The following is a 24,521-nucleotide window of genomic DNA, read 5'->3' as shown; positions in this document are numbered from 1 at the left end:
GGGAGCTGCAGTCACAGCAGAAACAGTGAGGTGAGAAGTTATTTCCTTGTAAACAAGCAATATTTTCTGTAAAACAGCAAACACCAAGAGCTAGTGGCTATTCAAGGTTTCAAGGCTTCTATGTGGCAAGTCCTTGTATTTGAAAAAGAAATTAGTACAAAATGCAACAACATTCTTGGTACATTAGACGTGTATTAACAATGTTCTTTATAGAACTAGATGACATTTAAATTGCTTCTAATAATGTAACTGCACCATGAAACTACTTTGTTTCCTTATACTGAAATAAGAAACAATGATTGTGATATTTTTACTTTATTAAGAGATACTATTATTTTTAAACTTATGCCCCTCGTTAGCACAAAATAATGGATAGGCACTGATCTAATTCTCAGGGTCAATTTATGCTTAACAATATAATAAGTTTGCTCTTAACTGCCAGAGAAATATGTGCTCCTGGGTGTTTCCTTCCAGTTCCTTTCTTAAGCATGTGCAGCATTCCTGTCTCCTAGAAACTTGTTTTATAAAAGGCTGTTGTATATCTTTGATACTGTGGGATCATATTCTCCCTTGTCATTAGACTGGAAAGCCTATGTGTTTCCCAAACATTTGTTAAAATTCCAAATCAGTTTCAAGATGTACCTTAAAACACGTCAGAAGAGCTTAGATTCTGAAAGTTACCAGGGATTAGTCTATTTTCCGCTCAAACCCCAGTTTTAGGTACTGAACTAAACACAGTGTTCCTGAAAAAGAAGGAAAATTTGGAAAAGTGTAAATGTTAGGGGAGGTAGGAGCCAGGAGCCAAAACTCAAAGTACTTTTCTCTGAATCATCTTAGGCTGTGAGACTTGAAATCTGAACAAACATTCTTTCCCCCTGAGGCAGAAACAAGGAAGAATTTGAAATCTATAAGGCTGAAAATAACTTTCCCAAAAATCTTCCACATTTCTGTTGCTATGTTAGACAGCAAAAAAAGTACAGAAGTGTATGAACGTTTGGATGTGAACACTTGATGATCTGTGATCTGCCATTAAAAGCAAGTCGCAAGGGCGACTGTAACGCAAGCATTGCCGAATACAACAGCGTGAGCTTTGGTGGTTGCAGAAGGATAATGTGAAAACAACCACTACTGAATTCTTTTGCTGCTGCAGCACATCTGCATCCCCGCTGGATCAATGAGTCCTGGATGAAAAGACTTCCTGTCTTACCTGGTCCTTCTTTTCCTCTTTCTTTATGTGCTTTTCAAATAGCACAAGAAAACAGATGGTGTACACCTCACAGCTTTGTCCCAAACGAGCTTAAATCACAGAATTTTTTTGTGATTATGATAAAGCTGGACCTGGATGTTTGTTGCCGAATGCCCTTGACAAGACATATCAACATAATTTTACAGATTTTATCTCTGGTGTAAGTGATGAGAGAGACCAATGCCTCCCACAGGCTTCCTATTATCTGATTTACACTGTAGAAATAGCCCTTTCTATCTCCATCCTTTCCCACTGTGCATGCTTACTGCTCCTCTATTTCCCTTTTCCTTTTCCTGTACGTTACTGTGTGGGATCAGCAACGGATGCTCAGCACCGTTCAGATACAGCTCAATAATCTGCCAGTGAACTCCCTCTTTGCATGTTTGAATTCCCCAGTGTAACTTCCAGATTTAATTTAGTCCCATTATATCACTGAAACAGAGCTCTGCACTTTCATTATTCTCTGTCATGGGATATTTTATGCTTCCTCATGCTATTTCAAAAAGACATTCAAGCAGATGCACGAAGAATCGTGTTATGCGATGGTATTACTGTTGGCTGGCTCATACTTAACAGTTACCTGGTGAGTTAAAGTGTTATTCCACATCCCCTGTCTAAAATTAGGGAGTGACTGCTCAGTGCAACCACTTTACAACTTCTTTTTTGTTATTATTGAAGATATTGTGGTCTTCTGAATAAGTCAGAAAATTACTTCATTGAAATGCTACTGCTACCACTGAGGAGTCTTCAGCTTTTCATACCACTTGCTGTTGCCAAGCTGATAAATATGAAATACCACACGTCGATGATAACCTGCAAGGTACATTATTTTCCTCAAGTAGAACAAGCTCTCCAGTTGTGATGCATTGGAGAGATCTTTACTCCAACTACCGCCCACTAACCTACTAAACAGCAGCGAAGTGAAGAGCCAGAGCCAAAAGCTCAAACCCAAAAGCTCATCAAAACTTGAAGGAAATCACTTGCATGGCTGGCATAGATTTGCTGAAACTTTATGATCTTATGAGCAGATGACATTCATGCGAGTTATTTTCCATACTGACTGGGTGTTTTAAATGCCAGAAGAAGGAACAGTAAGATACAATGGTGAATCACCACTCCTGAATGAAAAGTGGAGTCAGAGAGGAAGAGGTTGTAGGATTCCCTTTTCGAGCACACCTCTCTCCTATTTTTGTACCAGGCTCAGTATGTTCATCCTCAGATGCAGAAGAAAGGATCTGTAGGACACATGTACTACTTTACGCACCTCTACAAGAGATTTAACCAGACCTCCTGACCTTTGTTTTCCCAGTTTCCGCCTTCCCATGGCATTGGAGAAAATAAAAAATATTCACAAATTACAGGATCTAATAACTTGCCCTTTAGAAGAATCACATTACTCAGAAGTGTTCCGTACATGTAGCCACTACAGCCAACAGCTTTAGTCATTGATTTCCCAACTGTGGCTCAAACCATTATTATTACTTCTAAAAACAATGTATTTCATGAATACCAAATGTATTTCTTGGAGTTACCTGATGTCTCCCTTTAATCGTGGAGAGATTCTATGAACTTGTTGTCTTTGTCATAAACAAAGCTATTTATTTCACTGGAAATATCTGGCTTTTCATTCATTATGAAGCACTTAGATATAACCTTATGTGACATTAAAGTCACTGCACCTTATCTCTCAGTATCATTAAAATACGGAATAAGGTACTTATCTCTGCTTAAAAATACAAAGAAAAAAACTATTCAGCTGCAGTATTGTCTCCTCTGTAAAAGGATTTTGGGGTGACTGATCTTTTTAGAAAACAGTAAAATGCAGAACAATGTTGCACTGAAAAAAATAACATGTTCCTTTCCCTTTTTAAAACCCAAATGCATGAATTCTGACTCTCCTTTGCACCTAAATAATCTCTTTTGCAAAACAAATAACAGGCTGATGGATGCAACCACTCTATAAAGCTCAGATGGGGTGAAAAATTGAATTTTAAAACTTTGCAAACAAGTTTCTCTGAGTCAATTTTCCCACAGCTGAATCTATGCTCTTGTCTGTTCTCATTTCCCACAGGTAGTTGTGGCATTGGCAATTTGAAGTATTTCATAAATAACTTGCTAGTATTCAGCATGTTGCTTTATTTCCTCTCCTATAATTGAGTTTGACATTTTGATTCAGCATTGTACAAAGAGCAGACTCAATTTACTGAAATTTCTGTGGTCGATGCACTTAGGAGAAAATACTGATTCCATTTTGCAGTACATTCATTAAGGGAAATGTACTTACCTTACATTTGTTTGCAGAACCAAATAGTCATTATCAGAAACAAGAGTTACATCTCGTTGTCCTCCCTGGGGTAAGTCACAGCGCTGGGCAGGGATGGTTCTGACCTGAGGCCTAGTTTCCATGAGGTTTTTCTGGTTTCCCAGCTGAAGTCGAGTCTCATGGCTGTTTGAAAGCCACCTGCAGAGCCATTTTGATTCTGTCTGACCCAACATGAACATCTGAAGTGTTTCCATCTGCTACCTACTGTGTGAAAGAAGAGGGAGAACACAGAGGCAGAGATAATTGCAAAGCACCTTGTCGTTGCAAGGTGTTACCCGTGGAATCCAGATTATCACAGTAAACATGACAACCGACAACATATAGTGTTCATCAGCCAGCTGCCCTCTCTCCCCTGCTGCTTCCCTCTAATTCTGGGTCTTGCTTCAGCACACCCTTTGGAATTGAGGTCTTAGGAGGCTCAGGATGCTGCCCCATCACCACCTCCATGCCCCTGTGCATCCACAGTCCGTCCACAGACAACAAAACCCTGAACAAGCCATTTTCTCCCAAAAACTCCTGGTGACACTGCTTGGCCCAGCCGGTGTAGGGCTCAGCACTCTTGATGGAGCAGAGAGAAAAATCATGGTCCTTAACTTTAAAAATAGTCACAGCCCCTGTAACCACCAGCTTACTTTTAACAAGGGGGAAATGGAAGCTGTGGTTTCATAAGATACTCTTCAGCTAGAGTGTCCTGAAACATCAGCTGCAAAAAAGGTGCTTATGTGCAGCTCTTTGTACTTGCACTGTCTCCACTAAATCAATTTCAACACTTTGTGTTGCTGTTGCCATCAAAACGTACTCTTCTGTACATAAAGCAAGGATCTTCAACAGTTTTTCTAAAGGATGTGGATTGGAAAAAGCATACAAATAATGGAGAAGACTAAAAATATGTTTTTAAGTAGCAAGTGTATAACATAACTAATATCTGAATTTTAGTCCGTTGCTCAGAGACATGGATTCAAAAATACCTGGATAGATTCTTCCCATACAAAGGCATTTTATACAAATGTGCTACATAGACACACACACACACATATTTATATATATAAAAATCAACTATTTCTACCTGTAGACCACACTCTCGAGGTCACTGAGGAACAACAGAATGACAGAAAAGAGAAGCCAAGTGCAGTTACCCTGTCAACCACTAGAAACCAGCACCCTGTTTCCAAAGATCTACTCCAGGAACAAATGGTGGTTGGGAACTGCGACAGAACCTGATGTTGGTGGTTGTTCAGGTCAGGTTTTGGATTTTTTCCATTTCTTGGTGTAGCAGAGATCTCTTTTTTGAACCAGAAATAGCTTCACGTTGCTAGGAGCTGACTTTCCAAAAACTTGTCCATTGCAGAATTCTCTCATCCTCTGCTTTTAAGGCAATATATTAATGGATTTTTATCCAGCTATTCAATATCTGCTAAAATATGAAGTCCAGTTATATTTTTTCTTAAATTTCTAAAAAAACGGCTAAAAAAATAATGAGTATAATAGATCTTCCACAGACACCTACTAAAGCACCACTCCTCTGACCTTATAGCTATAGTAACTTCTAAATCTATGTGACAAAATTTAAAATTCCTTACCTCAAATTAAGAGAGATTGGATTTCTGTGAGCTTCAGGCTAACAGATGAAAACTTAAAAGCTCCTCATTTGTACTCCTAGGAAGTAGCTGAATCTTCATGATTTTCCTGACCCATGTTCTCCAAAACTTGAAGGATGGAACAATCTTAAGGATCCATAGCATTTGTCACGTTAGGAAAACAATGAAAACAGACGTTATTTTCATTCAGTAAAACTGTGAGTTTTATTTGGCCTTCCTTCCATAACTTAGAAATTGCAAAGGCCAAAGCTTTCGGGAATTATACTTAAATAAGGTGACTAATTATGAAAGTCATTGATATTGTGGAACCATTGATATAGTATTTTCTATTTAGACCCAAAGTCAGATTAAAGATTACAAGTGAACAGCCAGTCTTTAATATCGAAATATCCAGAGAATGATAAGGATGGGAAGAGTGAATCACTTTGAAGTGAGTGGCTACTGGTGCCAGTGAGAGTCCAAGGAAAGCTGCAGCCAGTCCCAGAACTACCAGTAGGCTCCAGTTTAGTCCTGGTGAGACCAGAACGACCAGTAGGCCCCAGTCTGGTCCCAGGGAAACCAGCCAGGGCCTGCTGCTCATGTTGCTCTGAACACACAAAAGCACACTTTCTTTATCTTATAGTCTGCGAAACATATTGCACACTGTTTCACGATTCTCCTGTTTTTATTTTGCCCTTACAATTCAAAAAATCTCTCAACTTTGAAAAACAATAAAAAACTTCCATAGCAACTCCTCTCAGTTCTATTAGTGTCGGTATGGCTGACAGTAACAGCATAGCCCTCAGTTTGCTTTACTATTGTCAAACAAACATAAAATGTCATCTGGGAGAAAATGAGAGCTATGCCTAACAAGTATATTAAGCCTTATTATGCCTATCAAGCACAGGGAGCCACCCTTGTTACAACTGCACATTATGTTTGAAAGCTGTTATGGGCAGCACACTGAATCCCCTCATCAAAGCAGCGCGGGAGGCACTTTTTTGGTGACATTTAGAAAGCCTCAATTACAAAACAACAGCTAAAAAGGCAAATACATGGATTTTCCTAACAATACCAAGAAAACATAAAGAGGCACTGGACAGAGGCAAAGAACTAGAAGCATTTTTTTGCATTGTGGTTTTACTTTTCTGCTGTTACTTTGGTGTTTTAAGATACTCAACATGAATAAAAAGGCCAATATCTGAGGGAAAAATAACCTCGTCACTTGTTGAATCAAGCATGTAGAAATTGCCCAAATGACAAAAAAATCAAAGATATTTTTATCTGCAACATTCAAAATAGACTATATCTTTTATTACTTCAAAATTTAAAAATTACAGGAGTGCTGGTTCGAGTTTGTATGAAGTTGAAATAATTTTTTTTTTTTTTCATGTTCTGCAAGTCTTTTCTCAGTGGTTTAAAATGACACAAACTTCCAGAATATGTATCTCAGGGCTGGGATCCTCAAAGGCAACCAGGTAGCAAAAATCATTAATCATTTTCCCTTATGGTCTTTGATAGTCACAATCAACAAAGTTATGAGACTGAAAGACCAGGATTATGTTCTATTAGAAATGTATTTTCTTCATGCATCCAATGTGGTTTTAATTCCTAGAAGTCCCCAGTAGCAAATGCCAGTTTAGTGAGCTAGTATATGCAAATAGTTATAGAAAGAACATATATCACATTCTCTGTTTCTTCTGGAGGCATCAGCATCTTTCACACAAGTAATGTGACTTAAGAGTAGCTTAGACTGGAAACACTTGGGGCCTTTTGATGCATAACACTGGACAGCTGTAAAGAAATTTAAATCTCAGGCACTATCATGCACAAAGATGTCACTCCCAAAGCGCAGACAAGAATCTGGTCTTTCAAAGCTGAAATATAACCAGAGACACAAGTGACATGGTAGGTAAATATTTTAGGCTTCATCTGCAAATGGAGGAGATAATCTATCTACTGCCTTCACATAAACAGCACAGTTAATTATTCTAGAAATTCTTTTGATCATTGATCTTAAAGAACCCTCACAAGATAAAAAGAAATAATTATCATTATTGTCCATGATTTGGAGCCTGAAAGCTTGAAAGACTTGGAAGCTCACATATGACAGTTAAGACTATGTTAGTTGTTCCTAAGACTTCTGGGGAAATAAAATGTGCAATTAGAGCTCTTTGATTACCTGAAGGAAGTTCAAGATTTCACAAATTAGCACTCCAACCTGGAACACTACTGGAAAATTTTTAAAGTTTGCATCAAAAGAAATATTCCAAGATATTTTGATGTAGAATCTGCAAAACATTTGTGGATTTTTATTTCAATTCATTTCAGTGTTTATCATTTCCTATGAAAACAGCTATTTAAATCAAAAATCCCGATAGAACTTCATTTTTACTGACTTCACTTGCTTTTGGAAAACTCTTCCATCGAAGTAATTTTAAGATCTGTGAAAATCTTCTGAGGAAATAAAGGTGGAATAAAATGATAAATTAAGAAAAATACAACACAAACAAATGCCAGATTTTATTGAGGTACTGTCTTCACATGTCTGTGCAGCAAACAATCACATTTGGCTACAGACAACCAGATCCATGACATGAAGACACCACATTAAGATGGCACACACGGATTGCTTAAAAGAAAGCTTGGTCAACACGATGTGCCAAATTCTGCTCTGCTTGACAACTGTGTTATCTCACTGAAATCGCACACGGTAAAGACAAAAATGTGCACGAAAATGATGAGCAGCAGTAGTTGGTATGTGCAAATCAAAGTATACCACTCAAAACCATACACAATTAATCCTGACACAGCTTCAGATCAGCCTCTGGTTATTAACAATGGTTGTAACAGCCAGGAAACACCTCTGGAGGAGTAAGTCAGGTTCTTGTAGCTCACAGTCATAGTTCATCCTTGTGGCCCAGGAAATCTCTTGAATCCACTTGGTTTTGTCAACAACTTGTTTCAGTGGGGGCTTTGTGAAGCGTGCAGCTCTGGATCTGCAAAATAACAATCACAGTTAAGAATTAGAATGAAAAGGGGCAGATTTTTTCCTCTGCTGCACAGCATTGTTGATAAGGAGACCCTACCAACAGATCCAGATCAAACCACACAGCTCAATCCATCTCACTGGGATTACTTCTTTCCAAGCATCTCATCATATTCCTACCCTTTAACATGTGAAGAATTACACCTCTGAAGGGCATCACTACAGCTATGAAACATTAAATGCCTCCTCTGGAGATCTATGTGGACGGGTAGATCTGCTACTGCTCCTCTGCTGTGCAAGTGAGGATTTCACCTTGCAAGTGATAAAGGCTCAAGGCACAACGGTGCTAAAACAAAATAAAAAAGGCTTAACAGATAAAGACACAATCATTCATCTAATTTCCTATGCAGCGCCTCTTGGAAAATGCACCATTAATATCTATACTAAATCACACATTTCATTTTTTTTATGATAGACATACTCACAGTGTGTGCCTTTAATCCTGAGGGACACCAAAATATATTCCAAACTACACTTGAAGAATTACTATACCAAGAAATGACTGTACTGCTCATTAAATGGGATTGCTTCTGAGGTGAAGCAAACAGCTGTTGCTACAGCTGGGTTTAGACACAGTTACTTGTCTGGATATGCAGAAAACAATGGACATGCACTGAAGTCTGGCCAGAAAATCTCAGTTTATTTAGCTACTGACAGAAGTTCCCAGGTATGAAAACCTGGATTCCAAGGCAGATGGCAACAAGCAGCAAAGAGCAACCTAACCAAAAAACATCACTTCTGATACTTTTTATAGATTCTAGATTTTCTTCTGCTTAAGGCTCTGAGGATGGTTATATATTCCTGACCAACTTAAATGAAAATGTATGACATACATATAAACTTAGATTTGTGCCCTCCTCCAGTATTGCCATTTGCTTGGCAGCAGCTCAATACGAGTCAGCAGTGTGTGCCCTGGCAGGCACAAGAGTAAATTGCATCCTGGGCTGTGTTAAACCAGGATAACTGGCTGGTCAAAAGCGGAGATCATCCCACTGTTTTTAGCCTTGCTGCAGCCCCACCTCGAGTACTGTGTGCAATTCTGGGCCCCACGATTTAAGATGGATGTGAAGGTCCTTGAGCGCATCCACAGAAGGGCAACAAAGCTCGTGAAAGGCCTGGAAGGAATGTTCTATGAGGAGCAACTGAGGACTTTGGGCTGGTCTAGTTTGGAGAAAAGAAAGCTGAGGGGTGACCTCATGGATCTGCAGCTTCCTTAAGGGGTGAAATGGAGAGGGAGGTGCTGAGCTTTCCTCCCTGGTACCCAGTGATAGGACATGGGAATGGTTCACAGCTGTGCCAGGGGAAGTTTAGACTGGACATTAGGAAGCATTTCTTTACCAAGAGGGTGGTCAAACACTGGAACAGGCTTCCTAGAGAGGTGGTTGATGCCCCAGGCCTGTCAGTGTTTAAGAGGCATTTGAACAATGCCCTTAATAATTTGCTTTAACTTTTGGTCAGCCCTGAAGTGGTTCGGCAGTTGGACTAGATGATAATTTTAAGTTTCTTCTACCTGAAATAGCCCGGTCTCTCTCCCCATACAGCATTTCTGATCAAATAACCCATCAGAAGGGAGCTCAGACATTCCTGTTATGGCCGTCACTTCTTCTCCAGACTACGGATAGGCTCACACCCAGCCCGACACAGCACCCAAGACTGTCTACTCAGAGCAGTTTGACAGACATTTCCTTCCCAGACACGGACACAGTCCAGCACAAGCCAGGGGCTGCTGCTGTGGCCTAAGGGATGCCTCCCACACGCGAAGGCTGTCAAGATCCTTCAGCTATCTCACTTTTGACGAATGTGAGTCTAGCCTCATCAAGATGCCTTTGGAACAAAGTCCCACAAGTTGCATCATTGGCTGGTCCAGTAGTACTTCTACCCTTTTATAGTTTAGAAGATTTTCTATTACCAAATCTGGATTTCCTGCAATGTGAAATTCAGCACATTACTTATCTCGCCTGCCAACCACTGCCCTCAGTTTTACATAACCGAACACTGTCACTCATCTTTTTTAGACTTAAGCCATCTTAAGCTGGTCCTGCTGTTCCAAAACCTTAGTAATTTTCTCAGTTTTCTCTCTTCTCCAGTCTCTTCACACCTAAGAGCACTATTGTAAGAGAGGCACTGCCAGCACTAACTGAAGCAAATTATTACATTTACCTTACATTCTATATACAGTTTCCCTCTTTAGTATGTCAGACTAAAACAAGAGCCCAGAGCACCAATACTTCATTTCCAGCATACTGTAAATCACCAGATTTTCTTTTTCCTCACACTACTTACTTATTCTCCCTTAGGTATTTCTGAGTACTTGATTTCTCCTTTTTAAGTAAGGTACTTTGCTTTTATCTTTATTGTATTTCACCTTGTTGATTTCAGATCATTTCTCCAGGGCATTGAAATAATTCTGAAAGGTACCTTGCAACCCTTCCCAGGGTGGTGTCATCCATAAATTTTATACATATGCTCTTTCATCCTCCAATCAAGCTCTTACTATTCAACTGGGATAGAGTACTGAGACATCCTTCCCTTCAAAAATGTGTTTGAGAATGAGCCACTGAAAACTTCTCTTTGACTGCATTTTCACAAAGACCTGCAAGTCACAGCCACTTGTTCCTATTTGTCTGACAGGTAAAATTACCCTGACACAGAGAGAAATTACACTGGTTTGTCATGATTTATCTTCATGAAATCTGTGTCAGATTTTTCTTGTGCATAACTCAGTTGTTTAATAATTTGATCTATTATCACTGCAAGTTTGAAGAGATGCCTCGAGCTGCCTAATTCTTTTCCTTTCCCTTTTTAAAGCCAAGAGCTGAGTTTGCCCTTTCCTGGAAAAGAACATGCAAACAAGCTTGAGCTGTATGCTGAACTACAGCAGTTCCAAGAGTGTAGGGAGTCCTGCTCCTAATTAAAACTCAGTGAATCTGGCAGAGGAAGTATGCACACTAAATCAAATCTCATTTCTACATGTAGCTTTCTCACAGCAGTGGAAGTTTTACAGCCACTGATGGACTTTCTGGCTTACCACTGCACAGTGAAGTGGCTCCCCATAACAGGTGGGGGGGTGAAACCTGCAACAAGCAGACAACATGAAAAACAGCAGACAAAAAACAATTAGAGACCTGGAATTTCTACCAACACCTAACCAGGTTATCTGTTGAAGTTCTGAAAAGATCTTTAGCTCCATTTTCATTTTCATAGAAAGTTCCCAGCTGCTCCATTCCAGACCTGGAAGCAAAAAGACTCACAGGCTAAGGGTAGAGTTTTTCTGATTTTAGCCCCAAAAGAAGAATCAAGTATTCTGAGTCTTCATGATAATGCCAGCCTCATTTTGCCAACAAAAAAAAATTGAATCATTCATCCACAAAAAAAAAATGTTCTTTATATAATGGGTGCACTCAAACCCTACAAAAAGTCCTTTGCAGCTGGCCTTTCAATTCTCTCCCTGTTTCTCTCTTCCCATACACAATAGTGGTGAGCAGGCTACACTTCAGGGCACTCCAGAAACATTAGTGTCTATAACACAGTGGAAGGCAGGTGAACTGAAGCACAAGGAAATGACTCATGGCCTTACAGAAAGCAACGCTACATTCACAGACCTGAACTGACATCTCATCTCAGTACTCAGTGCCTGCCACAGGTATTTTTGGATTTTCTCACTACAGACGGCTTTCTGACTGCAGGATCCTTTTTAGCCTTCCCATGGCATTTTTCTCACACAAGCCTCTTCATTTGCAACAGCAGGGGGGTGAAAAAAAAACGCGTGGAGGTGTTTAGGAGTTTCAAAATTAGCTTTGCTATGCTTACGTATTTTCATGGTGACAAGCAGCTCAAACCAACCTGTTATGCTGATGATAAAATGTGCTGAGAAAGATGCATTTGCATCTATGAGGACCAGGGTGGCTTTTTTTTTAAGGGTACAAGAGAAAATACATGAAGCAGGGAACTCTGTCACATTTACTTTCCTGGTCACCTAAGAACAACTGTTGAACAAACAGGCCCATGTTTTTGGTTTGGTTTTGGTTTGGGTTTTTTTTTTCCTGTGACAGAAATTGCTGTTCTATGGCTATTCTCACCTTCTGTGGCTGTTTAGCCATGAGCTTTCACCCCCTGCAGAAAGTAAAATGTGGGTTTCATGGCATATGAAATGTTTTGCATTATTCATAAATTCCTTTTAAGTCTGAAGCACAATTCATCTGTACTGCCATACATTTTAAATACTTTTGCATGGTCTGTGCCACAGGCAGTTTGACCTTTAAACATGATTTCAGCATAAAAATCAAGTCAGCAAATGAAACTTCATATTTTGCAAGATAACCCTCTTCAGTTCTCTATCAGACTTGACTTGACACTTGTAGGTAGCATCCCCAAGAATCAGAATATGACTAAACTACCCACCAGACACTTGACTGCTCTTACCCTTTGTCACACGAGGGCCCTTCCAGCAGTTCATTACTAAATAATCTCTTTTGAAGGGTAAGTTACAATGGCTGCCTCTTTAGTAAGTTCTAGTGCATTCTGGATGGCATCAGGGAAAACACAAAGACAGCATAAGGGGAATGTAATCGTCTCTTGCACACAACCGTGAAAGAATATTCACATACAAGTAAATCAAGAAGAGATTTCTCTGTGGAAGCACTCTGAGTCTCTGCAGATACTCATTGTATCTGCATCACCACATATAAAACAGAGCAGAGGGTAATACAAATACAATACAGTAAAATGAAATGTTCTCACTGTACCTGTTTTCATTACAGCATTGGTAGAATCCATCCAGTGCCTCTGTTTAACATATTGAACTCCCTCTGGTCTCACTGTCTGTAAAACAAAAGCATTTTCAGTAAAACTAACAGCATTGATCGCCCTTTAATTGCAAGTAGTAATATATGTGTGCCCTCTTCACCAGAGAAAACACAGTTCCTGGAATCTTCCTCTACAGTCTTTAGGGAATGGGACAGACCTGAGCCATTCCACTTCCCATTCCTGAGACCATATGAGGCTGCAATTATTAACTAACTTATATTAAAATGGAATAAACATCAAGATGAAGAGCAGTTTAAGGTAGCAGCACTGTAGTGTAAATAGGACTTACAGCAGGAAATCAGTGAGTCTCCAAAAAGAAATGGCAGAAAATTTTCCCATATCAAGAAAACAGATCAGAACTCCCCAACTTTCCCCCTCTCCAGACATGACCAGGCACTATTGTCTTCACTGTACCTTCCATCCAGTGATCCCAAAGCATTATGTGGGGGGAGGCTCAAAATACTTCTTTGCATGGAAGAAGCATCACTCTTGTTTTTCAGAAAGATTGAGGGGATGACAGGAACAGGATTTTTTAGTGAAACATTTAACCAGTTGCCTCATCTCCCCAAAAATATTAAGTTCTGGCATCTCCCATCTTTTGAGTGCTTGGTTTTGAAGCTTAGTAGTATTTGTATATTGGTTTTCAGAGCACAACTTCATAGGTTAAAATAAATAGCAGTTTATTAAAATCCCACCAGGTAACTGATACAGACACCTGCTTGGAGCAGAAGAGCTGGAGATTCAGTGCAGACAACTCGAGTTTGCCCAAGTGATCAGAATAACCAAAGCAAAAGCAGTCTGAGGTGGGGCACTGTCAAAAGGGAGAACAGAGGGACTGTGGCAGCGCTTCTCACTGGTACCTGCTGACAGCAGAGCGAGCAAAGCTCTAGAAAGACCTCACTTTCAACTTCAGTTCTTTTCTTTCCTACCTTCCATTCATACTTTCATTCCCTTCTCACTTTCCTCACTCCATTTCCAGTCTTAATTTTCTGCTGCTTTGCTTCCCATACTAGTCCCTGTCTCTACAAGCAACCAGCTCAACTTTGAGTCCCTCCTATCTCATCTCTCTGCTCTAAATCCACCTCCCTGCTCTGCTCTCTTGACCCCACCTTCCCTGATCATCTTCTACATCCTCCCAGACACACCCAGGTCCTAGGCTCCCTATATCCAACAGGGATGAAAAGATGAGAATTCTAATATTTTCATTAAAAAGAAAATACAACCTGAAAAAAAGCAAATTGGGCAAATGAATTATTTGTTTTTGAAGTGTTTTGAAAGTTGCATCTTAGTATTTTAATTGAAAAAACCTGCAGTTTGGTTTCAAAATATCAAAATGGGATTTGACGGTTGGACACTTAAAAAAAAAATAAATCTGTGCAATAATATTTAAGCCAAGATCTTAATAGAAACCAAGTCTTTTCAGTGAGTTATTTCAGCTGTGATAAAAAAGTAATTAAAAAAAATATCCTTATCTGTTATAAAGGAACGCACCCATTTCTGAAGCGTGTCTAGATTTTGTGTCTAAACCAGCTCACAGCATCTACAGGTTGTCTTTGCACTAAAAAATATGTGACTCTTAATGCACTGCATAAACCTCACTGCTACAAAGAAGCTTGGGAAATGTAAAAGCTAAGGAGTCCAATTTAAACATTTCCAAATTTAATCTTTCCTAGTGATGTAAATTTGAGCTAATGCTACTCTTACACTAAATTTGAATTCCCAGCTCCAAAACAGGAAATTTCTTCATTTCCTAAAGAAAAAATACCCTGCTTTTTTCTTTTTTTTTTTCTTTTTTAAATAGTTGGGCACATATGGCTGATTTTTCCCATGTACAAATATCTGAGGCAGATGGCTGGCAAAGAGAAAAGTAGCCTAACTGGGGAAAATTTAAGGCCAGATGTAGAATGTCCATATAGTGGAAATTATTGATAAACCTAGAAAACAAAGCTATCAATGCATATTCTAAAAACGGAGCACAGTGTCTCTGAATTCAGAGAGCAGCTATCTGGTTTCAGAACCAATAGAATCAGATAATTCAACTGAGCTAAGGAAGAGAAAGTACGAGTGTCTGGTGCTTTTTCATCAAAATATTCTAATGTCTTGTGTATTTCACTAGTGCCCCATGAGGAATCCTTAATTAAGGAGAGAAATTGGGACAAAAAGATCATCTGGTTATTTTTCAAGCTGAGTTTTCATTATTATGAAATGAAACCATGAGCTTCTGCATACTATGATGTCACTGCTTTGTAAGAACAAGGAATTAATCTCTTCTATTAAAGCACATTTTTCCCAGCACTTATGAGTAATGGTCAAGGCCTCAGCTCTCTTCACACTCCAGACTAAAGGTCCATGCTGTTTGACTCCAAAAGCATTAGAGAGGTCTCCCAGTGCTAAGTTTTAAAGGAAAATGTTAGTTACCATCATAAAATGTCATTTGCTATTCTCATTTTGCAGTGGTATATGAAACCTCTCCCCAACGGTCTTCCCAGACTAACACTGGCAGAAATACAGGGATCACTCTGAAAATGTGTTTAAAAACTGTTTGCCTCACCAAGGTGGAGGGTCTCTATCCACCTTTTTACCTCTGATGGCAAAACTGGTTCTAAGGGGCCAGCAGAGACGACCACTCCTCTCCCATCAGCTGCTTCTTCAAGAGAAGCATTTGTGGACCTCTTCTCCCAGTGCTGAGCGGCAGATATGCCTCTAAATTGCTCCTTTTCTGCCCATTTACCACTCCTTTCCTGACAATTATGCAATCTTTACTCAGTCCTCCTCGCCTTCCCTAGATCCTCCAGCACAGTTCACTCAGCCTAACAAAACACTTGCAATCTTGTGATTCCATAGATCCCTATGTTTTGAAGGGGATAAACCCTTTGTACTAAGAGAATTTTTATGGCTAGAAGGAAAACAAATATATGAACAAATTCACTTTCATGTTGGGAAAATCCACAATGTTTGCATTCAGCTTGGTCTCAAAAAGCATGGCTCAATTCACTGTATCACAGAATTCCTGTGTCAAGCTAGTCTTGGAGCCATATTTTTAGAGGTATCACAAGGCAAAAGTCTTCTGGTTAGTGATGTCCTTTCAAAATTCCACTAGACATTAATGTCTAGGCTGACACACAAAGCATTAAAACGATGACACTTCCCTGCAGTTCTGTCTCCTTTTAAGACTGGGCTGACAGCATCTCCCTACTCCAGAAAAGTAGCTGTGAGGATAAAGAGAAGAAAAACTGTGAAGCACTTAGACACTTGAGTAAGGCAGATCATTAACCCATGAGCGAAATCCTAGGTGCGCCTCCCATTTTAAGTGCAAACAATAAGAAAGCGATGTATAAAGATCTGAGATTTAGACTGTAAAAGGAAAAGGTTTCATTGAAAGAAGTAAATAAAGTACATCGCTATTTTTTATTGAGAAAAACTAGCTCTGATAAGAAACTAGACTAAACTCCCTGAGATATGGGATCTTCTCATTTGCCTGTACACGCTGCCTTGCATGTAAGGGATCTACTCTGCACTCTAAACTATGATACTACAAACAGAAATGAGTAACAACAGTTTACATCAGTATAACAACTAACATTTAACTAGTTATTCCGGGTCTGCACCAGTGACTAAGCTAATTTTTTAAAATTCAGTTCTCAGATTAAAATGCTATTTTTTGCTAGGAACCCTACATATAAAATCTGTATCGATGCTACTTAAGACTATTTGTTCAAGACTAAATAGAGGCAAATTCCAGCTGATCCACCTTTTGCAGAATCAGAAGCTTTAATAAAGACCACACATCTAGTTTATTGTTAGAATTATGACTGATCTTTAAATTATTCCTGTAAAAATCCAACAACTCCACTTCTGTATCTGGGAGATCTTAGTCATTGTTCCATGCACTCATCTAACTTTGACTATTACATGAGGGAAGAAAGGCAGACAACAATCAATTGTATGTTTAATGAAATATAAAACTCCAACTGAGCTGACATATTATGGGTGAAACTGAATATAATATTGCTTTCATAAATGAGTGTTCTCTGAATGCTCCACAGGTATAGAGTGTAACACCTAATGTGTGGCACAGCCTTCATCTAAAGGCAAGATTATGCTAGTTCAAAACCAAGACAGTCGCCTATGTACAACTGTGCTCAAATCTCAGAAGAACTGAAAGAGCAGCAGAGAAGCTGCTTTTATTGTTCCCCAGGCCTGAAAGCAGCTAACCGGCCATCTCATAAGACACTCAGCCATTGCATGACTTCCATGCAAAAGAAATGATGAAGATAAGCACTAAGGCTTGTCAATGAAATCCTTCAACATTTTCAAAGATCTCTCAACCTTGGCAAAGCAACTGGCTTTCAATTTCTAGCAGCCCATCTCATCAACAGCTAAAGCTATCAGAATTTAGATGTGAAATAATTGTAATTCAGTGCAGCCAAAGCAGCAGAATAATAAAAGTGAAAAATAAAAGATAAGAGCAAAGTAAAATCAGTGTTTAAATACAAAGCAATGCAGTCTGAAAAAAGCTCAAAAACAACACAGGAGATGGTGAGGAAAAAGCAAAGATCTCTCAGCTTCCTGATGTCCCGGTACCTGGAATCATGAGAGACAGGATGTCTACGTGAACAGTGGGTCACCAGTGTGGGACCTTGGGATGCTGTTCACCTGGTGACTGGAAGAGAGAAATGATCTCTAATGCCAAAGCAGGATGTGGTTTTGCAGCAGGGTTCAAGTCTATAGAGAAAGATGGAATAACTTGGCAGTAGCAGTGCCATAGCACCTGCCTCCTTCCTGGCCCCCCATAAGCCAAATATGCCTGGCACAAAAATACAAAGCGTGAGGAAAACAGCGCCCTGGCAGTGGCTTAAGAGATGACGCCACAGCAGCAAAACCTGAGGGAAGAAGTTAAACAGCAACACCATCAACAACACAATGCCAGTTTATAATTAGAACACAACCATCTCGTAGAAGATGACTGGGCATTTTGTTCATTCTGCCCAAGAGCTTATTTAGGCCCTTGCAGGTCTTATTTCCACTCTCTCACTCCATGACAGGTGTCAATTTTTCAATTTGCGCATTAGTAGCAGTTTTCTGAATGTGTGACTTTCACTTTGGCAGCTTGCTCAGCTTACGTAGGTCCAAAACAAGGCTTTGCACTTCCTGACAGCACTATAAACAACTTTTAGACCAATGCCTCCATTCTCTAGAGAGCAAAGCAAAACACGCAAAGTTTGGTATGAAGTGGACTGTGTTAACTAGGCACTCAGGAGGGGGCTTACTGCTGTATAACAGGCTAAAATTACAGTAGCTCATTGGTCATTTATTGCCATGCAGATATGGAAGCATTTTAAAAACTAGTAAAAAGTATAATTTGAAGTGGGGAACATTTTTGCAATTATTATTCCCCTTTTTCAGCTTTTGCAACTTCCAAGGCCTAAATAAGTACATTTGCTTTACTTTCTACAACTTTACTGGTTGAACTACTCAAGCCATGTTTAAATATTTACGAAGTCCAAGACAAAGGGTGAAACTTTTATCACATCCCTTCCTGCCATCAAAACTTGCAGTCAGATTTCACAAATGTACTAAAATGTAGTAGCAGCAGCCACGGTTTTCCCATGACAGTAGGCAAGCATTGGCTACATGTGCTGTTCCTGTGAGCAACCACCAATGCAGCTGGGGCTCAAAGGTCTGGGCTACTGGGACTGATGTGAAGAGTCTTAGATGCCTTAGACTGGATCCTGTATCAGGAAGAAAGAAAGAAAGAAAGAAAAAAACAAAAAACAAAAAACAACAACCTCTCTCTGTCACAAGAAAATACACTTAAAATCTCCTTAATCTCCTTTGAGATTCTTATTCCTGGAATGTAACCACCACTCTACGTTTATGTACTCTTGACAGGAAATCCAGAGCGACTAACTCATTAAGCCTCTTGCTGATAAAAGGACTTAATTCTTACACCCTTACTCAGTATTGTGAAACTTTACAGTCTTTGTACTACCAAATAAATCTACTACACTTGTGCTAATTTTTTTCATTTGAATTTGGTACAGATTTCATTCAGAAGGCAGAACAGCAGAGTGACATTACTACATTTTGAGGTCCCCATCAGAAGGAAAATCCACACTGTTGGATTCCTCCACATCCATTTAAAGACAGAATAAGGCTCTTCCTCTGCAGGAGATAACCTATTTGCATAACAACTGGTCTTACCTGCCATCTGTAAGCTTAAGCCAGTATCCAGTTTGCTGCGTGGCTTCGTGCTGATAAACAAATAACAGAGAACACACACAGTGATGATAAAAGCAAAGAGGACCACTGCTGCTATCGACAGGCCCACCAGTGCTCCAACACTAAGAAAGAAAAACAAAAAAATTAAGTGTACAGACAGCCTGGGATACCCATTAAAACAACAGTCTGGGTGATACCTGAAGGTTATTTGTACTCAGGCTGGGAAGTGACTGTGTATTTACTGTAAACAAAAGTTGAGAGCTCAATACTCCAGTTGCACAAACTAGAATTATTTAATTGCCCTCAGAAGGGTGAACATCTTTACACAGTTGGTGAACAGCTGGCCCTCGATGACATTTGTTACCTATGCATTCTACTCCTGAGTCTGATTTAAACCGTGTTTATAAAAATCAGCAATAACTTCATGTAGTAACTGGCCTCAGTGAGATCAAAAGCTTCTCTGATGCAGTGCATATTCCCAGATAAGCATAATATCACATAAATACCACATGCACACAGGAAGAGGGGTTCCAGAGCTCCAGGCACCCCATGCAAACTTCTTTTTCTCAAGTAACATGACTATTAAAGCTATATTTTCAGTCTGAAATGCCATTTTTATTGCAAGAAGAGCTTATTAGAGCACTCTAAGCAAAGTACATGTTTGTCACAGACTCCTGTTTTACAGTCCAAGCCAAAGACACTGATTTCTGGTCAAATTAAACAGCAGCCTTTTGGTCACAGATTAAGAAAGTCTGAGAATCAAGAATCCTTATAATACTGCTGTGGTATATTTACAATTTTGACAGGTGTAAAAAGGACAGACAAGAGATTAATGTCATAAGTTCTATGAACTCCATACTCTAATGTTAGAAATGCCTTTATAAATCACTGCTATCAGTGAGAAGTCACTTCTACTTCAGCCTTGCAGGGAGATGAGAAGAACTGTGCCTCAGGATGTTTTTATGAATTTTACATTCAAACTATTGCAAAGCTTCCCTATAAACTCCCATAAAGCCAGTAGACAGATATGTCTATAGGAGAAACTCTTAAAATCAGCAGGATGAGAACAGCAGATATCAGTATGACTTTAAGATGCAGTTCTCATTACTTATTGGTCAGATCCATTAATGAAGTTTATGCAACATTTACCTCTACACACAACTAAAATACTTTGTTTTCAGCAAAATGATTGGTTCTGGAAAGAATAGCTTTACCCTTACGAGGATTTTTCATGGTATTTATCATCTGCATGAACTAGACTGTCTTTCTATATTTGCGTATATATGCACGTATTAACCAAAGTTTTTCCCAGTTAAGTATGCCTTCCACAGCTCTGAACACTGAAGTTTCTTAACCAGAACACAATCTTATCTTTTTTTTTTTATAGTTAAAACTGTTATTAGAAACAAAATACCAAAATAACTACGACCATCGATCATTTTAATGACCACCCTCCTCTGAAAATACAGGCAGCCCTTCAACATGTCCCTACATTCTATAGCAATTACTGTGGTGCTGTGTATTCATCTAGAAAGGCTCTTGCTAAAAACATTTTGCTGTCTTCACCTCAAATACCAGGTGTTTAAAGTCTATTCAGCAGTCCACATAATAACAGGCTACAGGCCTCAGGGTGTGTGTCTTCAAGATCAGTCTTCTGACAGCAGAGACATTAAACAAGAGAACTAAAAAGACACTCCTGCCCACAGCTGCAGCCTCATTAGGGAGCAAAAATCTCTGCATTAACAACCCAATCACCCCCAAAAATGATGATCTAGCATTAAAAGGGCGACAAAGGCCAAGGATAACCCTGGAGCGCTTACACAATTCTTCAAATATGAGCAGAGAGGCTCCACTGTCAGACACCCTAGGGTGCCCCAAGCTGCTGTCCAGAGCTGCTAAGGGGGGTCACCAACATTTCTGTCAGTGATTGCTCAGCATCGCACACCTAGTGTTATTTTTAGTCTGTAAAATTAGTCCATCCACACCAACAACAGCTAGGGAAACTTTAAATATCAGCTAAGCAGATGCAGTTTGTCCACTGACGGATTAAAAGGAAGCTCATGAGTCATCTGGATCCGAGTGAATCAAATGTTCCTAATGGCATTGCTGCGGTGGTGTGTTGGACATAGCATTTGCGAAGGAAACAGGTAAATATTCCCAGGAGACTGGAGGAAAGAGTATATAGGAACAAAAGTCTTGCTATTTTGGAAAACTAGAACGGACTCCTGGAGAACTGCACAGCTAAGCAAATCTTGGCCACAGCATTAAGTCACCATGGTTCTATGGGTATTAACTAATACAGCATTTTGGATAAAATCTATACTTGGCCTGCCAAAGTTTAATTAAATATGTAATACTGCATGAAACTTATAAAAAGTACAGATTTTGAATGGATACTGAATTATATTTGATACTGAAATAAGCCATTGAATTGCAAAAGGAAACTTATTTAAACAGTGACAAAAATAATTCTAAGATATTTTAAAGTAATGAGAAACAAAAAAGGTGCTGATGGAACCTAACCACATCACAGTTCAGTACAAATAATACATGCTCAGCATTTCTCCCTTTCCACTCAGCTTTGAAGGTGAAGTATATGTGTCATGATAAATGCATATACGTGCATAGCACATGGCTGGGTAAGCTGTTCAGTGTTTTGCTGGTTTTGTGGTTTCAAAAGCTACATGACCTCCTGGCAAATTCTGTACACCCCTGCCTTTTACTAGTGTTCCCTTCCCTGTTCCATGGGCTCCTGACTGCTGTAAGAGAGAGAGAAAAAATCCACATTTTTCATTTGTCTTTGCTGAGGCCAGCTTTTCAAGAAATGTGGAAGAGGAACATAGGCTGCTCTAACAAAAAAAGAAGGTACTATACTATTTGATTGTAAGTACCAGCAAAAAAAAAGAAAGGATAAATGAGAAATTAGTAATACTAATTATATATAATAATTTCAGGGGAAAATATGAAATGTGTCAGGAGTTGCTCAAAGGTTGATAACTTACGATTGTACAGCAGCTCCTAGTACAACAGACGTTAGGATGCACTTGTCCAAAACTCCAGATTTTGCAGGAGTGGGAGGGGAAAACATGGTTTCATTTGGCTAAGGGACAGTGCAGTAGATAGCTCTAAACATAATACAGGCAGTAGAGATTGGGCATTAAAAAAAAAAAAAAGAATAGCACAGGACTACAAGCAACTATCACTTCAGGTTGCCTAGGCTGCTGGTTTCTCCACAAACTGCTTCCGTCAGAGCTGGCTGCCAAATGGTCTGGAAACGCATCTCTCACAGCAGCAAAAACTCACGAGAAATCTGCAATAGCTTCCTAAAATTCTAAGCGCTGTGTCACCAAACAGAAGTAATCCCTGAGATGCCACCAACTACTTGGTGGCGCATCCAGTCACTGCTTTCAAATTAATGGGGGGAGTCAACCCAACAAAGATTTAGGACAACAAAATTAGAGCTCTGGAGTAAAGCAAAGCCTGCAACAATTCCCTCATCAAAGCTTCCAAATCCTTTCCCTTCCTAAGTCCATTTAACCTCCAGACTTACATCGGCTGGTTTGGCTAACTGTTAAGTAGTTTCAAGTCTTAAGGGTTTCAAGTCTTGAAAGTGCATTCTTAAAAGCTCTAAGATGCATTTGAAGGGTTATTTTAACATATAGTCATTACATACAGAAGAAAGGAGCAGTCTGAAACAAAGATAAGCAAGGCAGTGATCACCAAAACATTCCGAGAGACCAGAAAATATTTTTATGTTTTCCTAATGGAACTACAAGTGATGAAATCCTGTGAGGGCAAGGAATGCTTGTAGACTTGCGGAAAACTGAGCAGGCAAAACTGATGTAGATGAGCTTTGGTGTACATAATGTAATGTATAAATAAGCAAAACCAAGCCTACGTGACAATGAACTCAGAACTGATTCTGAACTCAAGAAAAGTTTCATAGTCATCAGGGAGAGCTCACTGAAATCACAGGGTCAACGCACACCAGCAGCCAAAGACATCAACAAAACATCGGCCACCAACATGAAGGATTTTGAGAGCAAGACTGAAGGCAGCATTTTGGCGCTCTCTAAAACCTTGCCATGCCCACATTTTGAGCACACAGCTCCAGATTGTGCACCTCAAAGAGCAGCGCTGTGCAGTGAAAAATGGTATGGATGAGAGGCGACTAAACTGGTCAGTGGGACACAGCATCTACCTCAATGATAATTCAAAAGGACTAAGACTGTTTGGTTTGGAGAGGTGAAAGCTGAAAAGTGACGCACCAAATGCTTACAAAAATTTGAACACTGTGCATAAAGTGAAAGTGCAATTGTTGGTCACCAAAGCTCACAACACTAATACTACAGGGCGCTCCAGAAAACTAGTAGGAAACAGTATAAAACAGATAAAAGGGTGTGTCTTCAAAGAACAGGTAGTGTTGCTGCCATCAGGGCTGCACAAGCAGACAGAAGTCCAGAAAGGGATCAGATAAAATCAGGAATAACGAGCCCATGAAAAGCCAGCAAAAGCCCCGCGCAGAGGTGTATTGTACCGACACCCTGATACACCAGCGGGGATGCTGAGGACCAGAGAGTGGCCAGGCTGTGTGCAGCCCTCACAGCCACTGCTGGACACACAGTCCGAGCTACACGGACCCTCGCACTGGGCCAGGACAGCACAAGTCTGATTATCTGCCATCTTCCAAAAAAGTTATGCAGTGCTTGACCTTACTGCACACAGAAAAGTAGCTAAAGTCATTGGGAACTTTATGCACGGCAGCATCTTACACACTCAGGCCCCGCGACAGTTGTTCATCTCCCTCAGAAACGAGGGAGGCACACGGGATGCTCTGTACACAAGCACCGCGCATTCCCCAACGCTTTCTTGCAAAGACCTCGAGTTATTTCTTTCAGAAACAACCCCGGCACAAGCACAAGTCTCTCTGAGCAGCAGCTGCAGCTCTGCCGCTACTCTCAGCGGGACAAAAGCAGCGCAAAGTGCCCGGCTGCGGGTACCTCAGAAACGCAAACCCGCAGGCAAGCTCGGGCGAACACGGGTTTCCCGCCCCCCCGGAGCCTCCCCACCGCCCGCCGTGCGGGCCCGGGCCCGGGCGGCACCGCCGCTCCCCTACCTGAGCCACCACATGTAGCTGTGCTCGTAGGGGAAGAAGCTGTGCGGGTCATCGCAGCAGTACTTGACGTCCTGGAAGCCGCAGCAGTACACGGCGCGGACGTCGCCGCCCGTCCGTGGGCAGCTGAACCCGCTCACCAGCACCTTGTCGGCGTTGAGGTAGCTGCTGCACTCGGCGCTCAT

General features: G+C 40.2%; 1 protein-coding gene across 1 annotated transcript; it reads right to left on the bottom strand.

The window, feature by feature from the left end:
- Positions 1-7,961: 7,961 nt before the first annotated feature.
- SHISAL2A (shisa like 2A) lies at positions 7,962-24,521 on the bottom strand (the record flags this gene model as incomplete). Its single annotated transcript, XM_080349079.1, has 4 exons — positions 7,962-8,145; positions 8,448-8,481; positions 19,206-19,345; positions 24,340-24,521. The coding sequence occupies 4 exons, from the start codon at positions 24,519-24,521 to the stop codon at positions 7,962-7,964; spliced, it is 540 nt and encodes a 179-aa protein (XP_080205205.1).

Source organism: Nesoenas mayeri, assembly GCF_963082525.1.
Source record: "Nesoenas mayeri genome assembly, chromosome: 8".
NCBI classification, from domain to species: domain Eukaryota; kingdom Metazoa; phylum Chordata; class Aves; order Columbiformes; family Columbidae; genus Nesoenas; species Nesoenas mayeri.
Note: the sequence above shows the minus strand (reverse complement) of the source record. Positions and strands in the feature narration are given on the sequence as shown.